The following is a 17,910-nucleotide window of genomic DNA, read 5'->3' on the forward strand; positions in this document are numbered from 1 at the left end:
TGTAGTACAGCTGCTAAAGATGCTTTTCCGCAGCCACATTACCCCTTTTTCCAGCACCACTTTTTCACAATTTGCCTCCCTCAAGAGACATTATAAATCCTATTAACTTTGAACTCCGGCCCAGCCTTGGTAAGAACACAAGCCTACCCTCGCATTTAAACATCATTACTTCTCCAAAATATTTCAGTTTGCAATCACATTTCCTCCTGCGGCAGATCCAGATCTGCTCAAAACAGTGATGCTGGGAAGCCAGGCCTCTCTCAAGCGATGCCACAAGGCCTTGCTTTCAGGGAAGGAGAACATTTGACTTCCACCCCAGCAAATCTGTGCCTGATTTCAACCTGTGACTTAACTTTTCTCTGGTATTCTGTGAAATTCAGTGAGTACTCTGCAGACAGTGCTACTGTCATTATTCTACTCATATTATTTTGTTTTATCATGCCTTTAGCAACATACATAGAGTTTTTCTTTTCCAACTCCATTTGTGTGCTACTATGGTCAATCGTGAGGATAATTTTTTGACCATTCACAACTTGATTCTGTGCCTGTCTGCTTTTTGGTATTTTTAGAACATTCAGCTTTTTGTTTCATTCCCCATGCCATTTTCAGACCATTTCTAGAACTTTTTCAGAAAAAAAAAAATGAGCTGTTGTAACTCTTTTCTGACCAATTACTTCTCTCAGGTGGTTAAGGTACAGAAAAAGCAGGGTCTGTATTAATTAATTTTGCTTCTATCTGATTCTCACTTAAAGGTTTGCCATGGTCCTAAGTGTAAAGGCTGAAGATATCCATTTTCTTCTAGCTCATTTAATGCATTATCATCAGGAGCCCTCTCTGAAGTTAAAAAGAGCCTTCCCCGATGTCATGGTGCTATGTACACTTTTTGTCATTATAAAAGGATATTTTATAAACTTGCAAGGTAATAGTCCATGTTAAGGTAGATTTTATGGCTAGTTTTACCTGCCAGAACTTGAGGACCCACAAAGTTGCACAATTAGGTGGAGAAATTTCCAAATGAAGAGCCTGAGGGCTCAAGCAGTGTGGTCAGAGCACGTTGGTGCTGGAGAGCCCTAGGGGAGGTAATTGTCCCTTGAAGGACTGCTGTAGGTGAACACAGCTTAAATTTACCAGGGGGCAAAGATTCTTGAAGCATTTAGGACGCATAAAAGTACTCCATAAAGTTAGGTGGTAGTCCAGGTCTTCAAATACCTACATGATGAGGATTGGAGAACAACTCAGTTGTCATCTTTTACCACCAAGAGTTTATCATGTCTATTCTTTGTTGGTTCAGATCCAATGGGCCACCACACAGAAACGTGCAGTATTACTCCTATTTGGGGAAGGTAGTGGCTTTTAGATAGTAAGAAGGTATATGGAGACAGGAAGACAGCACAGGGCTGGAGGTGATGACTTCCAGCATCACATTCTCTTGTTCTTGAAGGTTCTCCTTTTCCCTCCCTTCCTGATCCTATCTTTCCACTTCCCTGCCCCCCCTCATCTCTTCCATTTTTGCACCTTCGAAATTGTGTAACTGGGCCATTATAGGCTGTTTCTCCCCCTGTTATTACTTTCCCCAAGTGGAAGCTTCACTCACAAGCCTGATAAAACATTTTTCCCCTCAAACCCGGAGTGCCAATTCTCACTTTGTCAAGAGATCGAGATAACCTTCATGAGAAGTTCCTCTCCTCCTGCCTCTCTCAAACACTCCAGGTTACAGAGATCTTGTCATAGTCACTAAAAATCTCCTTCTCTCTCTTTTTCCCTCCTCTTTCCTGCCCAGTGTTGTTGCTCAGATTTCTCAGTTTGTCTTCTCTTTCACCATTCTTTCCTGCCCAGTTTTCTCTGAGTTTCTCTTACGCTAACCCACATACAAACTCCCAAGTTGGCTTGCTTCTTGCTTCTGCCCTTTGTTTCCCCTACAAAAAGATTCTCTTAACCACAGGTGACATTTAAATTACACAAATACATTATTTTCCGTGCCCAAAAAGCAAGTAGAAGAGGAGTAAATTGACACCCATGTCTTTTTTCCATTTTCAAGTTTCTAGTTCCACACTCTGATCAACTAGCTCCTGTGTCCTGTGGCAGGTAAGAGCCAAGAAAAAAAACTTTCAGCCTTGTTATTGCCTGTGCAATCAAGAACAAGCCAAAGTTTTGACATAATCCTGTCTAATAAGTGCTATTTGCAAGTCCTAGTTTCAAAGCACTAAGCTGGACCTACTGTGTACAGCAAAGTTCTTGTAAAAGGTTCTTGCTGAGCAGATTACTGCAGATTTGTATCCAATAATTTATTGTGTAAGCACTAAACCATTCATATCACAAACACCTGTGCAAGCCAGTTGGCCTAGTCAATTCTTGTTTAACATTTAATTATGAATATAATTAGCATGAGTTAAGAGACAGGCCAGGCATCCGCGATAAAATTTCCACTCTGCTAAAAAAAAAAAAATTATAACTATAATAACAAAAAAGACTAAGCTGGGGGACAATATGTCCCTCCTGCACAAACTTTTGCATGACAGCAAAATTCAAGTAGAAATTCTTTTTAAACTTTTACATTTCCTTTCATGATACTTGTAAAGCCTCCACCACATTAATAAGACCAAATTATATAGTTTTTCTTTTCCTTTAATATTAAGGCAATTTTCCTCACTGGTGTAACCTTTTCAGTGAGGTTCCTCAGATTCTCTTATTTTCCTTGAAAAGTAAATTAACTGATTTTGTGGTGTTGCTGGAACACTGTGTTAGGAAAGTTCACGAGGGGGAAAAAACAACACTAGTTAAAATCTTATTTCAGTGCACATCTAAGAGTTTTATAAAGTGCTCTTTGTAGCCCAACAGAATTGTGTGCCAACAGAAGAAAAGGATTAGTAAATATCATAATGTATCTCATTTTAAAGGCAGATGCTCACATGTACAAAAAAACCAAACCCAAAGTCAGTCTAGAATCGGCCTCCCTATGGACAGTTGTTACCTGGGCTTCCTTCACAGAGCAAAGCCCTGCAGAGGAGATAGATAAACCTTCATCTGTAAATTTTCTTTTTAATTCCCTTCCAACAACTTAGTTAAAACTGTCTAAGCAAAAAAAAAAAAAAAAAAAAAAAAAAAGAAATATTTTACCCACTAATTTTCTTTTCAGTGCCCTTTATTTCTGAACTTCTCGGGCTATTTTCCACCTCAAAAGAAAAAATCTATTCATAGACATGCCCTCCAATTTTTTTTTTTTTTTTTCTAAAACAGTTACTTCCAGACCTGGAAAGATCTATTTAAAAATGCTGTTGAGCAGAAACTGTTTTCAAGTGCGAAGGGAAGGTCATTGAAAGAGAGCTGGGAGGTTACTGGGGCATATTGTTCCTTGACACCTCCTTGGAACAAAAAGCCTGGAATGAACCTCTTCAGTTACCAGTTTGGTGCTATTACAAATATGACAGCTTCCACTTACATCTTCAGGAGGAATGCTTTCTTACTGCCTCGAATTTGAGTGGAGACTGTGCTAGAATATGGAAGCTTTAATGGTTGGGAATGTTACAGCTTAAGTACGCTTGTGGCCAGTTTATACACCTCTGTTGTGGAACACAGTTCTTTAGTTTAAACTACACTTTCTCATCTATTTTTCTTTACTTATTTCTTTCACTCAGGATGGTCATACACACTTTCTGTCTGTATTTTGTTAACGCCTATAGATTAGAAGCCTTCCCTTCTATTCTTTCTGTATCCTACATCATCTTAGCATCTCTTCTAAAACGTGGGCATTTTTTTCTTTCTGTTCCAACATCAGTTAATCATTCTTGTGAATCACAAAACTTTACAGATAAGGTTTCAAAAAGTATTCCAAAGTGGATTTAATAGTTCTCAATCTCCACTGAAAATATCTAGTTCTACTTTCTGAATGGGCTATTATTATTATTGTCAGTGCTATTGTGCTTGGGAGAATACACAGGTTCTACAGATGTACCATAACATAGTCATATATTTCCATGGATGGATATACCTGAGATTATGCTACAAACAGAATCATTCCAGTCTCTAAGAAATCTTTTATAGAGTTGCACCTCAACTTTTGAATACTTCTTGTTTCTACACATTTTTTTTTCTCTGTTCATGTTTAGTTTATTGATTTCTACTGCCTTCTGATACTTAGATTTGGCCAAAAAGGTATTAATTCTGATTTATTATGTGAGATATATTGTGGTGACCTTGGATTTGTTTATAAATCACCATGTTCTCATGAAATTGAGGCTTTCTGATGCCATGCCAAGCCCCAAAACTTCCTTGGACAAGTAAATGGAGGATAGGAAAACGATTTCAATAGGAGGCTCGCCAACTGTGAATCTGAAGGCAGTTTGATTAGGACTCAAAGCCCACAGATTGAGATTATGACAGAAATTTGCATAATGCCAGAGACTGATAAGATTTGGTTTCTCAGGAACCTATTACGTGATGATGTTAAGAGACTGTCATGGATTTCTTACAGTGCAATATGCTGACTTGTCTTTCCAAGACGAGTTGGCCTTGAGCCTTGTTCTTTGTAAGCCTCGAGTGAGGCTTCTTTAGATGTCTTTTGAAAATCTCTTTAGACATCTTCTGTAACTTTCCACCAAGTTGATACAAGGATGTTATGACTGTCAGAATAAATGAATCTATTTACTTCCTTTCTGTTTCCCAGCTACTATTTTCATAACACTGCATAGTAGTTCAGAGCAGGTCCTTGCTACACTGTTTTCAACTAATGCAACTCTGTTCTTTGATCATCATTATGTATTGATGACTAGATTTTTTTTTATTGCCTCTTGACACAATTTTTTTTTTTTTTTGCCTGATTTTGGTGCAAACAGCTTCCCTGCAAACTCCTTAAAAGTTGCATTATTCAGTGCAAAATTTGTTATGGTCTGCTGAAGACCGAAGTGTGATCATTGCCCAGATAGATGTGAGTTTCTGCAACATGTTGTCTCAAGCCACAGAAGCAGCGGGTCCTTGGGGGACCTTTCTGAAGCAAGACTAGAGCCTAAGATCAGAGGAAACCTTTTTACTGGTGCCAGCCATCCTGGAGATGAAGATAACTGACCAGCTTGGAGAGGACTGACAATTACTGATAGCACTGCTAGCTTTCGTGTGTTTAAAAAAAGTTTATCATTCTCATGAAAGAAGAGCTTATTGGTCTACTATGTTATCATTGTAGATTTTGTCAGACAAGACCAGTATCGCATACAAGCAAAACCATAATAAATTTTATATCTAACATATTTCAATACCCAAAAAAGTTATAAAACTCTATCATGTGTAAGATGCTAAATAACCATCTTCAGTTTCCATATAGTAAGCTAACACATGACATTATAGGATTGATAGGAACGACATTGTGAATTCTGCTTAGCATACACCAGAAGACCCTAATTGATATATCGAAAAGATATGTGTGAAATCAGTTGAAAAAAAAAGTGTTAATGGTCTATCAGAGCAATCACAAAAAAAAAAAAAAAAAAGAAAGAGAAATCTAGATCTTGAAAAAAACCAGAATTTATATGATTATCTAATGGGGACCTTATGCAGTGTCTAGGCACTGAAATTCACCATTATAATTCTGAAAAACTTTATTCAGCTGTCATCTATCCTTGAAGGTTCATAAGCTAATTAGATGCTGCGATTGTGGCCTTCAAAAAACTTTAGCTCTACTTCTCCCCATGCAGAGAAACGCTTCCTTTTCTGCTAGGGCTGAAAACCTTGAGCTCCAGGGATGGGGGATTACTTTGCCTAAGTGTTTGGTAAAAATTGATTCTGTAGGGATTGTGATGACCTAAGTCACGTATGCTAACTAGATCTGGTGCCCTACAAATGCTGTTCCTCCAGGGGCTTGGTGGCTGATGTGGATCCCATGTTTTCCGTTCCTCACACTGAGGCCTGAGATATCTCGTATTAGATTATGGGTTCTGCTTGAAAGCCTGCAAGTCAGATTTTACAACACTGGGTTTTATTAATCTCATTCCTGTGCTCATCTGCCTTAAGTAGGAAACCCAGAGCAGTCACAGATACCTTCATTCAGAAAACCATCTGTGAAGGAATCATCATTCTGGCAAAAATATTTCTATTTAGAGTATATACGTACATATACACATCTGTCTCTGTGTGTGCATTTTAAACAATAAATCACCTGTTTATCTACAGTACTTACATGACACCTATTAAATTCATATTAGAGATAAGGAACTGAAATGAAGGCATAATCATTAGACCTCATTGAAAAAAATCTTTCCAATGTAGTAATCTTTCCAACCTGTTGCAGGGAAAATCAAAGACCTGAACTCCAGCCTTCCAAACCAGAGACAGATGTTGCAGCTTTGGGAACTGGGTGGAATTTTCCTTTGTGGAACATCAGTGGAGATGGGGTTTTTTTTTGTAACTGCAGTTGGACAGATGTACCGTCTCTACAGATGCACAGTCTGCACAGCCTTCTCAAGCTGAAAAGATCTGGAAGGACTAGTCAGTATTTGAGTATTTCCTATGCTGTGGATATCAGCCATCACTGCGCAGAAGAGTGTAGTAGAGAATTTTTTTTTCCATGTCTTCTGCCTGAGACCTTCCAAAAAAACTAATTCAATTAAAATAGAGATTTATGATCAACTAACACATTTACCTGCTAATATTTCTTAACATATTTTGGGGGTAGATTTGTTTTGTTTTGTTTTGTTTCAGTGGCTGAAGTCCCGATGTTTGTATGGCCATCCAGGTTGAATCTTGTAAATAAGGTGATTAAGTGTTTCAGTTATTGGAATTTCTACCACCTTACTCACACAAAGCACAATTTCACTTGCAGACAACCTGTTGAACCACATCTATTGATCTTCCCGAAAATCCATAGAACTATTTGCGGTGCTAAGTAATTTAAGTGTGGCTGAACCTGACTTCATAGCAGCATTTGGGCACACTTTAGAAGTGCATATTTCATCCAAAATACCACAAAATGACTTGCCAGTAATATACTAGACAAAGCCTTTGAAAAAAAACTGCTTTCCAAATCCTGAGGAACAAAATTAGTATTAGGTCAGAGGTCTTACGGCCTTCCATTTATCATTTATAAATTCTCCAATATAAGCTATATGGACAGTAATTATCCAGCTTCATCCTGGCAAGTAGAATTCTGAGATTCTATAATGCCCTGAATTATCTTCTAATATTCTGGTCATATCTAAATTGTTCTAATTTTATCTAAATATATTTATAGGGGAAATTGAAGGTGGAGAGCAAGCACTTTGTCTAATACATAGTACTGTAAAATTTTGCTCCCATGCACATAATAGAGGTGTTAATTAAAAAGGCACAGTCCAGGAAAAGTAATACTAAGCTTACCATGGCTATTTTTTAAAATAGCATCAGTATAAGGAGTCCATGGCATCTCCCAGGTACTCATTCATCCTGAAACTTCCAGCTAAATGACTAAATCCCCAGAAAATATTATTGGTAACTTTTTGCTGCCTACTACAGATAGGTTTTTTGGACCACTTCAGCTTACTTTCTGGTGCTCAGTGCCAGACCAAGGATACAATCACCATTGTAGTGTGGGAATATGTCCTAATTACCTTTTTACTAGCCGTCATCAGGTTGGTTTATTTCTGACATTACTAAGCGCTCCTTCTAACTGTTCTATACACCCATGACCCACAGACTAATAATTCCCATTTTTGAAGAACAGACAGAAAAGACAGAGTCTGTTTTTCACAACAACCTGAAGAAAAAGGGAAATTTTCTAGCAGCTCATTACTGACTGGGCAGTACAATTACAATTAGCACTAAGTAGCCAAAGAATCAGCTGCAACGGAAAGGATATTGAAGAAAATACTTTCTTTTTCCTTTGCCTCAGGACTATTAATATACAGAAGAGCTCCAAAAAACACTGAAAACACCTAATTGTTGTTTATAGACACTTGTAAAGTAGCGTTGGTAAGAATACGGATTTGTAGATACTATGGCAGTAAAGGCCAAATAAAGAGAAGATTGATTGGAAATCATAGATTTCTTTAGACAGTTGGATTAGGTAGAAATCATCCTGATGTGCAGTAAAGCAAGCAATAAGAATTAGGGTTTTGAAATAGTGCAAAGCATGTCTTAGAGTGCTAGCATTTTCTTCCCAGGAATAAACTGTCTTAAAATCCCTCTATAAATGACTGTTCATTAGCCTATCAATGTGTATAATGGCTCTCAAAATCATAATAAGAATTAATAATAGTTCAAATAGCAGAAAGGGACATTAATTTCTCACTCATGAATATTAATGCTTTAGTAGACATTCTCTTCCCGACATGCTTTCAAACTCTTAATTCGCAAGTCTGTTACCGGCTACCTGTTATTCTTACCATGAAAAACCTCCCCTCTGGGCCACCAAAAGATTTCAAATCACCTTGACTTGGACACTAACAGAGAGGATCAGAGCAGAAGACAGCATGAAGGACAATCTCATGGTGTCCTGCTAATGTTCTTCAGAATACAATAGTGTTTGCTCAGCCAAAGTGTGCACCAAAGGGCAATGACAAGTACCACTAAGGGGGAGGAAAACTATCTTTAGCCCCCGAAGACTGGTGTGATGGTGGATTATCAGGAAGAGAATGTGATAATGGCAAAGGATAGGTATTAAACACTTGACTGCAGAACAGGTAGACAAGAACAGCTTTGAAGGGCATGCCAGGCTGTGCTCCATGAACTGACTGCATCTGCTGAAGGCACTACATCTCCTTTCCAAGAGGACATAGCAGGTGGATGGAGAACCACCTGAAGGACCTGTTCAAGTGCTGGTGCTTCAGTGACCATCTTATCCCAATGCATCACAGAAACCGAAGCTGAAGTAAGAAATCCTTTACTGTTTTCCCCCTCTTAGCATGGCAGAGACTGTGCAACAGGAACTTAAACTTGAGAGCTGATGCTCTCCATCTAGTTTCCACATGCTTTGAGAGGAGAAGAAAGTGAGCTGCCAAGAGGAAACTTTCAGGTAATGCATTTCTCTACGTTGTGTATTTAACTGCACCGCATCCCTAAATAACCGAGAAGGGAAGGATCTTGCGAGATGTATTTAACCTCATTATATCTGATGCTGGGTCTTGAAAAGCTTTAGTTGAACTAAAGACTCTTATGAATATAAAATCAAAGCGAGCCGTACATTAAGGGTTTCATACTCTCTGACAGCTGCGCATGTGCGCGCACAGCTCTCATTAACAGTAACGGCAAACCTGCATGCCCATCATTCAGAAAACAGATCTCTCAGTACTTTATTGGGTTTGGTTTTTTTCCTAGAGATTTTTCTCTATTGGACCTTCAATTAATCTCCTACTAGGCTTTTTCCCTTTAAGCTATCCCTCTCCCCCCAACCCTTCCGATGGGAGTAAACCCCCAAATCACTCTGGTTTTCACTCAAGTTTTTCCAAGCCGACGCAGTTTTACAAAATGCACCTGCATATGCTAAATACAGAGGAGGTTTTTCAGCACACAAACCACAGAAACACGTAACAGAATAAATGCCTTGGACTTTGAAAATACTTCTGTTGCCTGCCAACTTGAAAAAAAATAAATTAAAATAACAATGCAAAGGTAGATATGAAAATGAGAACACGAATGTTTTTGCATTCTTTTTGTGATCACTGCAAGGCAAGAGTCTGCAACCTTGTGGAACAAAACACAGGCATTTCATTCTGATTAACATAAAGACAGCCCCTTCTAACATGATTCACAATTATTAGTCCTTCTCTTGTGTTTGGGGATATATGGATTATCAGCCTAGCATATTTTGAATGCATACACATTTTAATTCCTTTCCTAAACCATTTTAGGCACTACGGTTAAATCGCATATACAAAATTTATAGAGGAATAATTTGATGTTTTTTCTCCTCTTAAATAGCTAAATGCTGTAGGAGATAGAAGGCAGTCAAAAACAATAAAAAGACAGGATCAGGGAAGGTAAGTCAGATTTGAGATGCCTGTGTTCTCCTATTTTTAAGTTTATTATTATTTTTATAGAACTGGCTATTTCACTAGCTGCTACTGTATCTGATGTACTTACTTATCGCCTCCACAAACTGTTCAAAGAAGCAGTATGGGAACAGCGGCTCAGGCAGCTCTCGGAAAAACATCTTGAGTGCTCCGGTGACAACGTGGATGTCCTCCCACTGGCTGTCGTCCAAATTCAGCTTCTCTTCTGGGAAAACACGAGGAGAAATGGAACAACTGGTTTTAATGAAACAATTACAAGACACTAATTATTATGTTAATGTTTGCCTACTATCATCAGCAACCGTTAACAGCCTTCTGCACCTAGAGGTTTGGTGCTGTGCATGTTTTTTTTTTTTCTTTTTTTTTTTTTTTTTGTAGGAAGAGAACATTTTCAATGGAATACCATCTGTAGGAATGCAGCTAACAAAAAAACAAGAGACACAAAGAGACAGTACCATTGACACAGTATGTCAGATACATTTATTCCCATAATGCATCAGTATGAAAATTAGCATCACAGCTCAACATGATTCAAAGCTATTTGGTTTTGAGGCCGAGGGGCTAAGAGTTGCCAACGATGGCCGGCTCAAGGGACCGGCCTAAAGGCCTTGCTGAGCCAACAGGAGACATATGCTAAACATGGCAATAGAAAATGAGTTATTGCTTTACATGTGTTAGCCTTGCTATGTACAAGGGAATAATGGGTAACGCTTTTCTCCTTTTTTTTTGCCTGAATGTAATGTCAGCAAGGAATAGAGTACTGTGAGAGAAAGGATATTAATTCCTTCTTACTGCTTCAAAAATATTTTGTTTGGTTTTCATCTCTGGGAGGAAGATTTGCCCAGCAACAATATTAGACAGACCCCTGTTGGCCTACCTAGGCTATGCAAAGCTGTCAAAAATGATAACACACTAAAGACAAACCACAAGTGCTTACAAAACTGTTTTGCAAAGAAAAAAAAAAAAAAAAGGTTTCCTTTTGAAGCTTGACTGAGCTAAGGAATTTAAATATAAAAGAAACTAAATGCTAAAATAGAGTTTCTAATAAAAACAAAACAAGATTGGACGATTGTTTTCCCTTGGTTTTGTTTTTTCTTTTTAATTCTAGTAGTGTGATACTGTTAGAACATAATAAACAGTGAGATCGTAATCCATATAAAAACTGTAGGAAAGTGCAAATCCTTATTAGTCCAAATTCAAGTGAGACACACTTTCTCCAACTTCTGTTACTCTAAAAATGGAGTTTCCTTTTTTTTCACATATGCTATGATTTTCTTAGAAAATTTCAGTCCCAATGCAAATCAGGGGCCAACCATGAAAACTACTGAACAAATTTAACTTGAAGCAACATAATCCTGAAATGTTTTAGTAAATGTCACTGAAATTTCATGTTTAGCAATTCAGCTGGCTTCAAGAGCAGCCTCTTTACTGAACTGTTGCTAAACAAAATGGTAAAATTATAGGAGACACACGGACACCCACAACTCCAGATCCCTGGTACTTGAATGTAGTAGTTTTCTCACCAGAGAGTTTACTTTTGGACAGAAAATCTTACTTAAAATGGAGTAATCTTTCAACTCTTATTTAATAAATGTTACTAAATGTTTTTTTTTAAATTTCTGGATTCAGGAAGTGTATACAAGTAAAGGAATGGACCCTATGCTTTAACTTGGAATAACGTGAGACAAAGCTGGAACAAAGGCAGACTTGTGCATTTCATTTAGTTGTCTCGCTTGCTTCTTTGGTTTCAAGACTCTTTTATTTTTTTTTTCCCATTGAATTACCTCAATCATAAAAATAATGATTTGATCTCAAATGAGTTACCAGAGGGGATCTTCTTTAGACTCTGAGATCATATTTGATTGATCGTATTTCAACAATTAGCCTTTTATTTTGCCACACACTATTGAACTAGATCGACAGCATCTTAGCAGGCCAGCTTTAAACAGTCAACTGTTAACAATAGCATCAAAAAGAGAGACCTGATGGGGTTTACTGTCACTTTAAAGAACAGGGTGGGTTTTCACATTGTTGAAATCTGTCAGATATTTTGAAATGTCCCTCTCACTATGGTGCCACACCCCCTGCGTGCCCTTATAATAAAATTGGTTTTACTCCTGATTAAATCATTTTCTCCCTACCCACTACCATACTTCTCATAATGGACCTGTGTGCTCTACAGCTGGTGTTCTTCCCATGGTACCAATTCTTACTTTATCTTTTAAGCACTTTGCTGCTAAGATCTCATGCAGAGTGCTTATGTTTTGTTAAGAGCTTCATTCTTAGAGAAATAGCTTAACACATGTTCTAAAAATGTTGTACAACTTATTGCTTAAAACACATTTAGAAAATGTATAAGTACTGTAGCTTTGGCACAGAACTTTAAGTAGAAACCTTAAAAAAACCAACTTGTTTTTGCCATGCATTTGTCTTAAATGTCTAAAGTGGAATGCTTGACTTCTAAGGCTTTATAGAGACTTATCTTACCAGATTTTTGCACCATTTCCAGCTCTTCAAGGAAACGTGTTAGGAATGTATCATCGTGAAAGCAAAGGGTGTCAATTTTCCCTCTAGCAATAAGAGAGTTTTTAAAAATGTTTGCTAGAAGGAACAAATGCCAAGTTAAAAAAAAAAAAAAAAAGAAAATAGAAGTCCATTCAGTGTAAGACTCTCATTTGGTTCCCACTGGTTGGAATCGCTCACATACCATGGCGATAGGGCCATAAACAAACGCAAGTATTTCAGGCTAGGTTTAAGGGAAAGACCTGACTTTTTGGCTTTACTCGGACATATTTCTTATTGGGGTATTTTGCTTACATAAAGATTAAGTCCCAAATCTGGTATTTAAACTTGACAGTCAAGGACTGCTTTCAGTCAGGAGATACTGTATCTGGGAAGATGCTCAAAATCTCACAGTCCTAAAAATTTGCTTTAACTTGTCAGTAGTATTTGATTAGTTCAACCATCACTGCCAGTTGATATCATATATCTTAGATACAGACACAAATATGCCCAGAAAATCCCATAAAATTTATGCTAATACTCAGGCTGAAAATATAAAGACCATATTAAGGGAAAAAAAAATAGTGCGGGCACCTGTCAAGGTTATTAGTTAAAAAAAAAATTGATATACAATACATTTGTGAAGCAAATGTGTGTTTTACTAGGTTGTTACTCTTAGTAAATCAGCCTTTTCAGCAATACTCGTTTTTAATGGCACTCGCAATGTCTGCAGTAGAACCAAACAGGAGTTCATCTTTGGTTTAAGCATACCATCATAAGGTTATCCTTCTCCAAAAAGGAAGAAAGTAATCTAGGGAAAGATCAGCTAAAGACAAAAAAAAAAAAAAAAAGAAAAAAAAAGAAAATCAACCAAGGCAGTACAGAAAGCTCAGTTTCGAAAGAAAATGGATGTGGTTCCTCTAGCCACACGCCCTGCCTGGTGTGTAGGCTACTCTCTAAGAGCAAAATGCAGTTATCTGAGAGCACTGCTTGTTCATTTTTCTTTTAAGCTAATTTATATAAACATTTTCCCAGCTAAATGCTGTCTTTTGCCCGTACTGCCATTAAATACCAGAGCACCAGGTTCAGAAGCCCCACTTCGCTTAGGGTGTTACACCTTCCTGCAAGTGATGGATGACCCCAAATTACATGGCAAGCAATTTCCTGCAAACACAGCTAGCAGTGCCTGGTCTGCTATGGAGGTTGTGCCTCAAAAAACTTTATAAAGACTTTGGTGAGTCGTATCTGATTGAGTCTCATACTGAAATCCGTTTGCTAACATCGCTCGCTGCCTTCTTCATTGTTTCCCTGCTGCACACAGCAGCATTGGGGTGGCAATGCCCTGCACGGCGGGCACATACTAAGAAAAGACAAACTGTCCAATGCCTTTCCTCTTCTTTCTCAAACTTGGAGACACCTTTTTTTATTTTTTTCTTCTTCTTCTTTTTATTTTTTAATGGTTATATTGTTCAAAAAGTCATTCATGGTCTTCAATAGGAAAAAAAGAAAGGACAGACTCAATTAGAAGTTCTTCACTTGCATCAGTACTCTCCTTCATCACTAAATATCTCTGTGAGGGCTGTTCTTATGGCTGACAGAACAAATAGTAATTTATACACTGAAGGTATGTTTGTTTGATAACTCTACCTAGGTTTACAAGCCAGAGCTTCTCTGGTCATTACTGTAGAGACACAGCAGTCTTCTTATCCCACCCAGGAACGATGTGAGCTCAAAATTACTGCAAAGTGCTGCTATATTGGGACAAACAGCTTCTTTCAAAGTGATTGTGCTTAATTTAGAGCAGTAATAGAGCACAGAGATGTCTGGAGACAACACAGCAAGGGGATGCTGTGAGGTGGTGAAGGCTTTTGCTCATCATATGACAAGGAACTCACCCCTTGGCGATGCGGCACATGATGCTTCCTCCCTCTCAATAAATCCCATCCTGGCATTGCATTTTGTATACACACTCCGAAGTGCATACAGTCCCTTGAACTTTGATTAAACAGTACAGCAGAAGCCTCAGCTCATGGAAAGCAACCCTTTCCTCAGTCAGCCAGATTTTTGCGAGTTCTCTCCCAGCTAAATAATTCTTCCTCCTCTCTTCCTTGCTAAGTTTGGGAGGTCCACTGTCCTGCCTGCACCTACTGCCTGGCCTTTCACTTCCAAGAGTGGTTAAACAAACCAAAGAACGTGTCAGCTAAGCAAATTATTAAATTTTGTAGATGGTGTATTTCTAAGCAGCTTCTGCTGAATCCATCCAATGCTACTGTTGATGAATTATCAAGGATATAGTCAGCAAAATAAAGCTTGCATGCATTACTCTTTCTCTGCTACAGGAACATGGCATGTCCTTTTAACAGAAAATTTAAGCCATGATGTTATAATGCCTGAGTGTTTGTTTATTATCAGAGTGCATATTTCCAGGGAGCCCAGGCGCAAATTACTGAACAACTTAAGCTAAAAAGCAGAACATCTCTGTATCCACAGAGCTGTTTACTCCAGTTCTCTGAAATGACAGTTCACTGACCTGGGGGCATGCTGGAACAACCAAGTACTGCTAACTTAAATATCAATCTACCCCAGAAAAATAAAAGATTTCTGTACTCGGGCACACTGGGTCATATTCATCCTCGCATAACTCCACAGAAGTCGGCAGAGTAAGAGAGGGATGAACTATCCCATTGTTTCTGTGAACAAGATCCTGTGCTTTCCAGAAGTTCAGAAATGGTACATCACAAAAGCACGCACAGTAGTTCAAAGGTTTAGAAAAGCGGTCAGCGAGCGACGCCGCTGCGTCGGGGCAATTTCTGTGCTATCAGTTGCTGTCTGAAACTGGAAGCATAAACATGTACAGTGGTACAGAAAGGAGAATCCTTTTGGTGGCATGTATCATCCCTTATACATCATTCACTGTCAATATCTGCTGCCATGTTAGATGACAGAGATATTAGTTTTGACTTAGCATGTTCTGTCATTGTGATTTGAAGCAATAATTACTGTAACAGGATTATAATTACAAGTACTTTTAAAATTCATTAAATTTAGCTGAATCAACTATTCCATATGGGAAAAAGAATTATTTAAAATATAGACTACTTCCCCTCAAAATGGAGCTGAAAGCTCCCTAAGAATATATAGATCACCTGTCTACAGACCAACGTACTTCTGAGAGACTCACTTGGACATGACTTGTTAACAAAGAGAAGCTGAAACCTGCAGGGCCAAATTATTCCGTTCTTCAGGGTCAAAGAAATATTCAGATACTCCCAAGGGTTTAAAGAAAGGGACAAGAAAAGAGCATGGAGGTACTCCCACCCAGCTCATACTCTCCTACGGTGTGGAGGTTTCTCAGCTTCGGAGCACCAAGGTTGCCCAAGCGCAAGGATGGAGCTCAACAAACTTTCTGCAACTCGGAGAAATTAAGTTGCTATGCAGCGTGAGAGTTACATTTGTCTTAGAGTGGTAAGATTCTGTCCTCCATCTAATTATTTCTCCTTAGTTGCTGAGTAGTTACTTCAGCTCCTTCCCAGCAGTTAGAGCACACTTTATGTTTTTCCTTTCTGTTTATTTTTCCCTCTTTGTTCTGAATCAGACTAATGACTTTCTCATTTCTCTGTGCCAGTTAATGGATTTTATTCCATTTTCCAGGTGGATGATTGTATTTCTGTTTCATATATCCTAAACTGCAGAACATAAACTTGTCTAGATCTGGAACTTACTTTTCATTATACGTTTTACTATTCAAAGGCAAAAGTCCATTCTGAATTCTGCTCTCAACTTGATCATCCTTGCTTAGTTGTATGTTGTGTATGCATAGATTAGTCAGGTAAATATCTCCCTTCTGACTTCAAATCTGTTATTAACATTTTTTATTGTGTAATTGCTCTCCTGTAAGCTTCTCTGCAATTTAATTTGAGATTTTTTTTTTTCCCGTTTACAGTGAGGTCTTTTATCAGAATTTTGTCTATCACATCCACAAATCTACATTTTAAATAAATTGAAGGCTTTCAAGATCTAATAGAGAAAGGAATTGGACAATGACTCTCTGTCCCATTTTCATACTTCAAAAATATGTTCGTATTCCTATCTTTTTAATTGTACTACTAACTCAGAGTGCTTTAGGACTCTGTCATATAGCTCTTCTATTCCTCCCCTTCTTGCTGTTTCTAACACTGCTTCTATTTCCATTCTTGTCAAAAGCCTTTTCATAACCCAAAAATCTGTACACAATATTTTGTAATATTTGGCAGACTTATCTGAAACCTAATTCACTGCCTTCTTGAGATTCATGGGTCATAAATTATTTCGTATGTAATGTACCCCAAAGGGTAAAAAATTCTTTCTATTAAATTTCAACCAGACAGTTTAAGAAAAAAAAAAAGAAAAGAAAAAGTGTTTTTGAGACACTCTGAAAAGATCTGACCTCACTATATGGTCTACTGTGTTGTGTCCCACAAGTGGTATTGCAGTATCCGTTAGTAAATATGAGATTTCAACATACTGCAAGTGAAAACACTCCTGCCATAACGTGGGCTTGCTATGGGCAACTTTAAAGGAAAGGAGAAATACAAAATGTGTAGCACTGGATCAGACCAGTGAAGCATTAAATCAGTCCTGTCTCCAGTGATTGTTAGACTGAAAGGGTCTGTACAAAAAACAATTCAAAAAACAAGAATACCACCCAATCCTTACTTAATGCACGGAGCTAAATATATTATTGGGACTGACCCCAGTAACAATAAGCTAGTGCCTCAATGAGTGAGTTTCAATAATCAAAGGAAATAATTAACAAAACAATAAAGATCATTACGACTTCCTTTATGTAAATGAGTTCCAAATGTAAATAGATCAAAGTTTGAGCTAAAATTAAGCAATTCCCCTAGTCCACTTGCAATAAGGAAAAGGAACATACTTATATGATTTGTTTACAGTTATAAGGATGATCAATGAAATATTGGTTCATTGCCTTATTAGAAATATAGAAATTCAAGCACTTCTCAAAATGTTATACCTATATTCCTTATATCTGTAACCACATTTATTTTAATGAGACTATTTACAATAAATATTACTCATGCATCTAAATCTCCGTTCTTACACACCAATTTGTAGGATGTCCAGAGAACAAATTCTGGATTTTTTTTTTTTTTTTTTAATGAAAGGGCTCTTTAAAAGAAGCCAGCTGAAATAAGTATTCTTACATGAAATCAGGTATATACAAGCCCTGTAAATGTCAAGGACAAAACATTTTATTTTGTATAGAATTTATCTTTCGGTGCACTAAAGTCAAAACACTTCTGTTCATCAGAACTTTTATAAAGGACTGTTTCATAATATGAATCCATTTGGATTATCTGACCAAAGATAAGACTTCAATGGACTTACTATATCATTCACCACTGTACCAGTGCCACAAAAGGGAATTACAATTAAT

At 37.7% G+C, this 17,910-nt stretch overlaps 1 protein-coding gene across 5 annotated transcripts in view; it reads right to left on the reverse strand.

The window, feature by feature from the left end:
* The window catches only part of ARHGAP15 (Rho GTPase activating protein 15), a 327,658-nt gene that overhangs the window by 52,735 nt on the left and 257,013 nt on the right, over positions 1 to 17,910 (reverse strand). For all 5 annotated transcript variants that reach the window (XM_086750894.1, XM_086750893.1, XM_086750896.1 and 2 more), the window contains one exon: positions 10,042 to 10,176. In XM_086750894.1, coding sequence (XP_086607020.1) covers positions 10,042 to 10,176 — 135 coding nt within the window. The remainder of the gene's footprint in view (positions 1 to 10,041; positions 10,177 to 17,910) is intronic.

Source organism: Chlamydotis macqueenii, chromosome 6 (genome assembly GCF_036417535.1).
Source record: "Chlamydotis macqueenii isolate bChlMac1 chromosome 6, bChlMac1.mat, whole genome shotgun sequence".
Classification (NCBI taxonomy): domain Eukaryota; kingdom Metazoa; phylum Chordata; class Aves; order Otidiformes; family Otididae; genus Chlamydotis; species Chlamydotis macqueenii.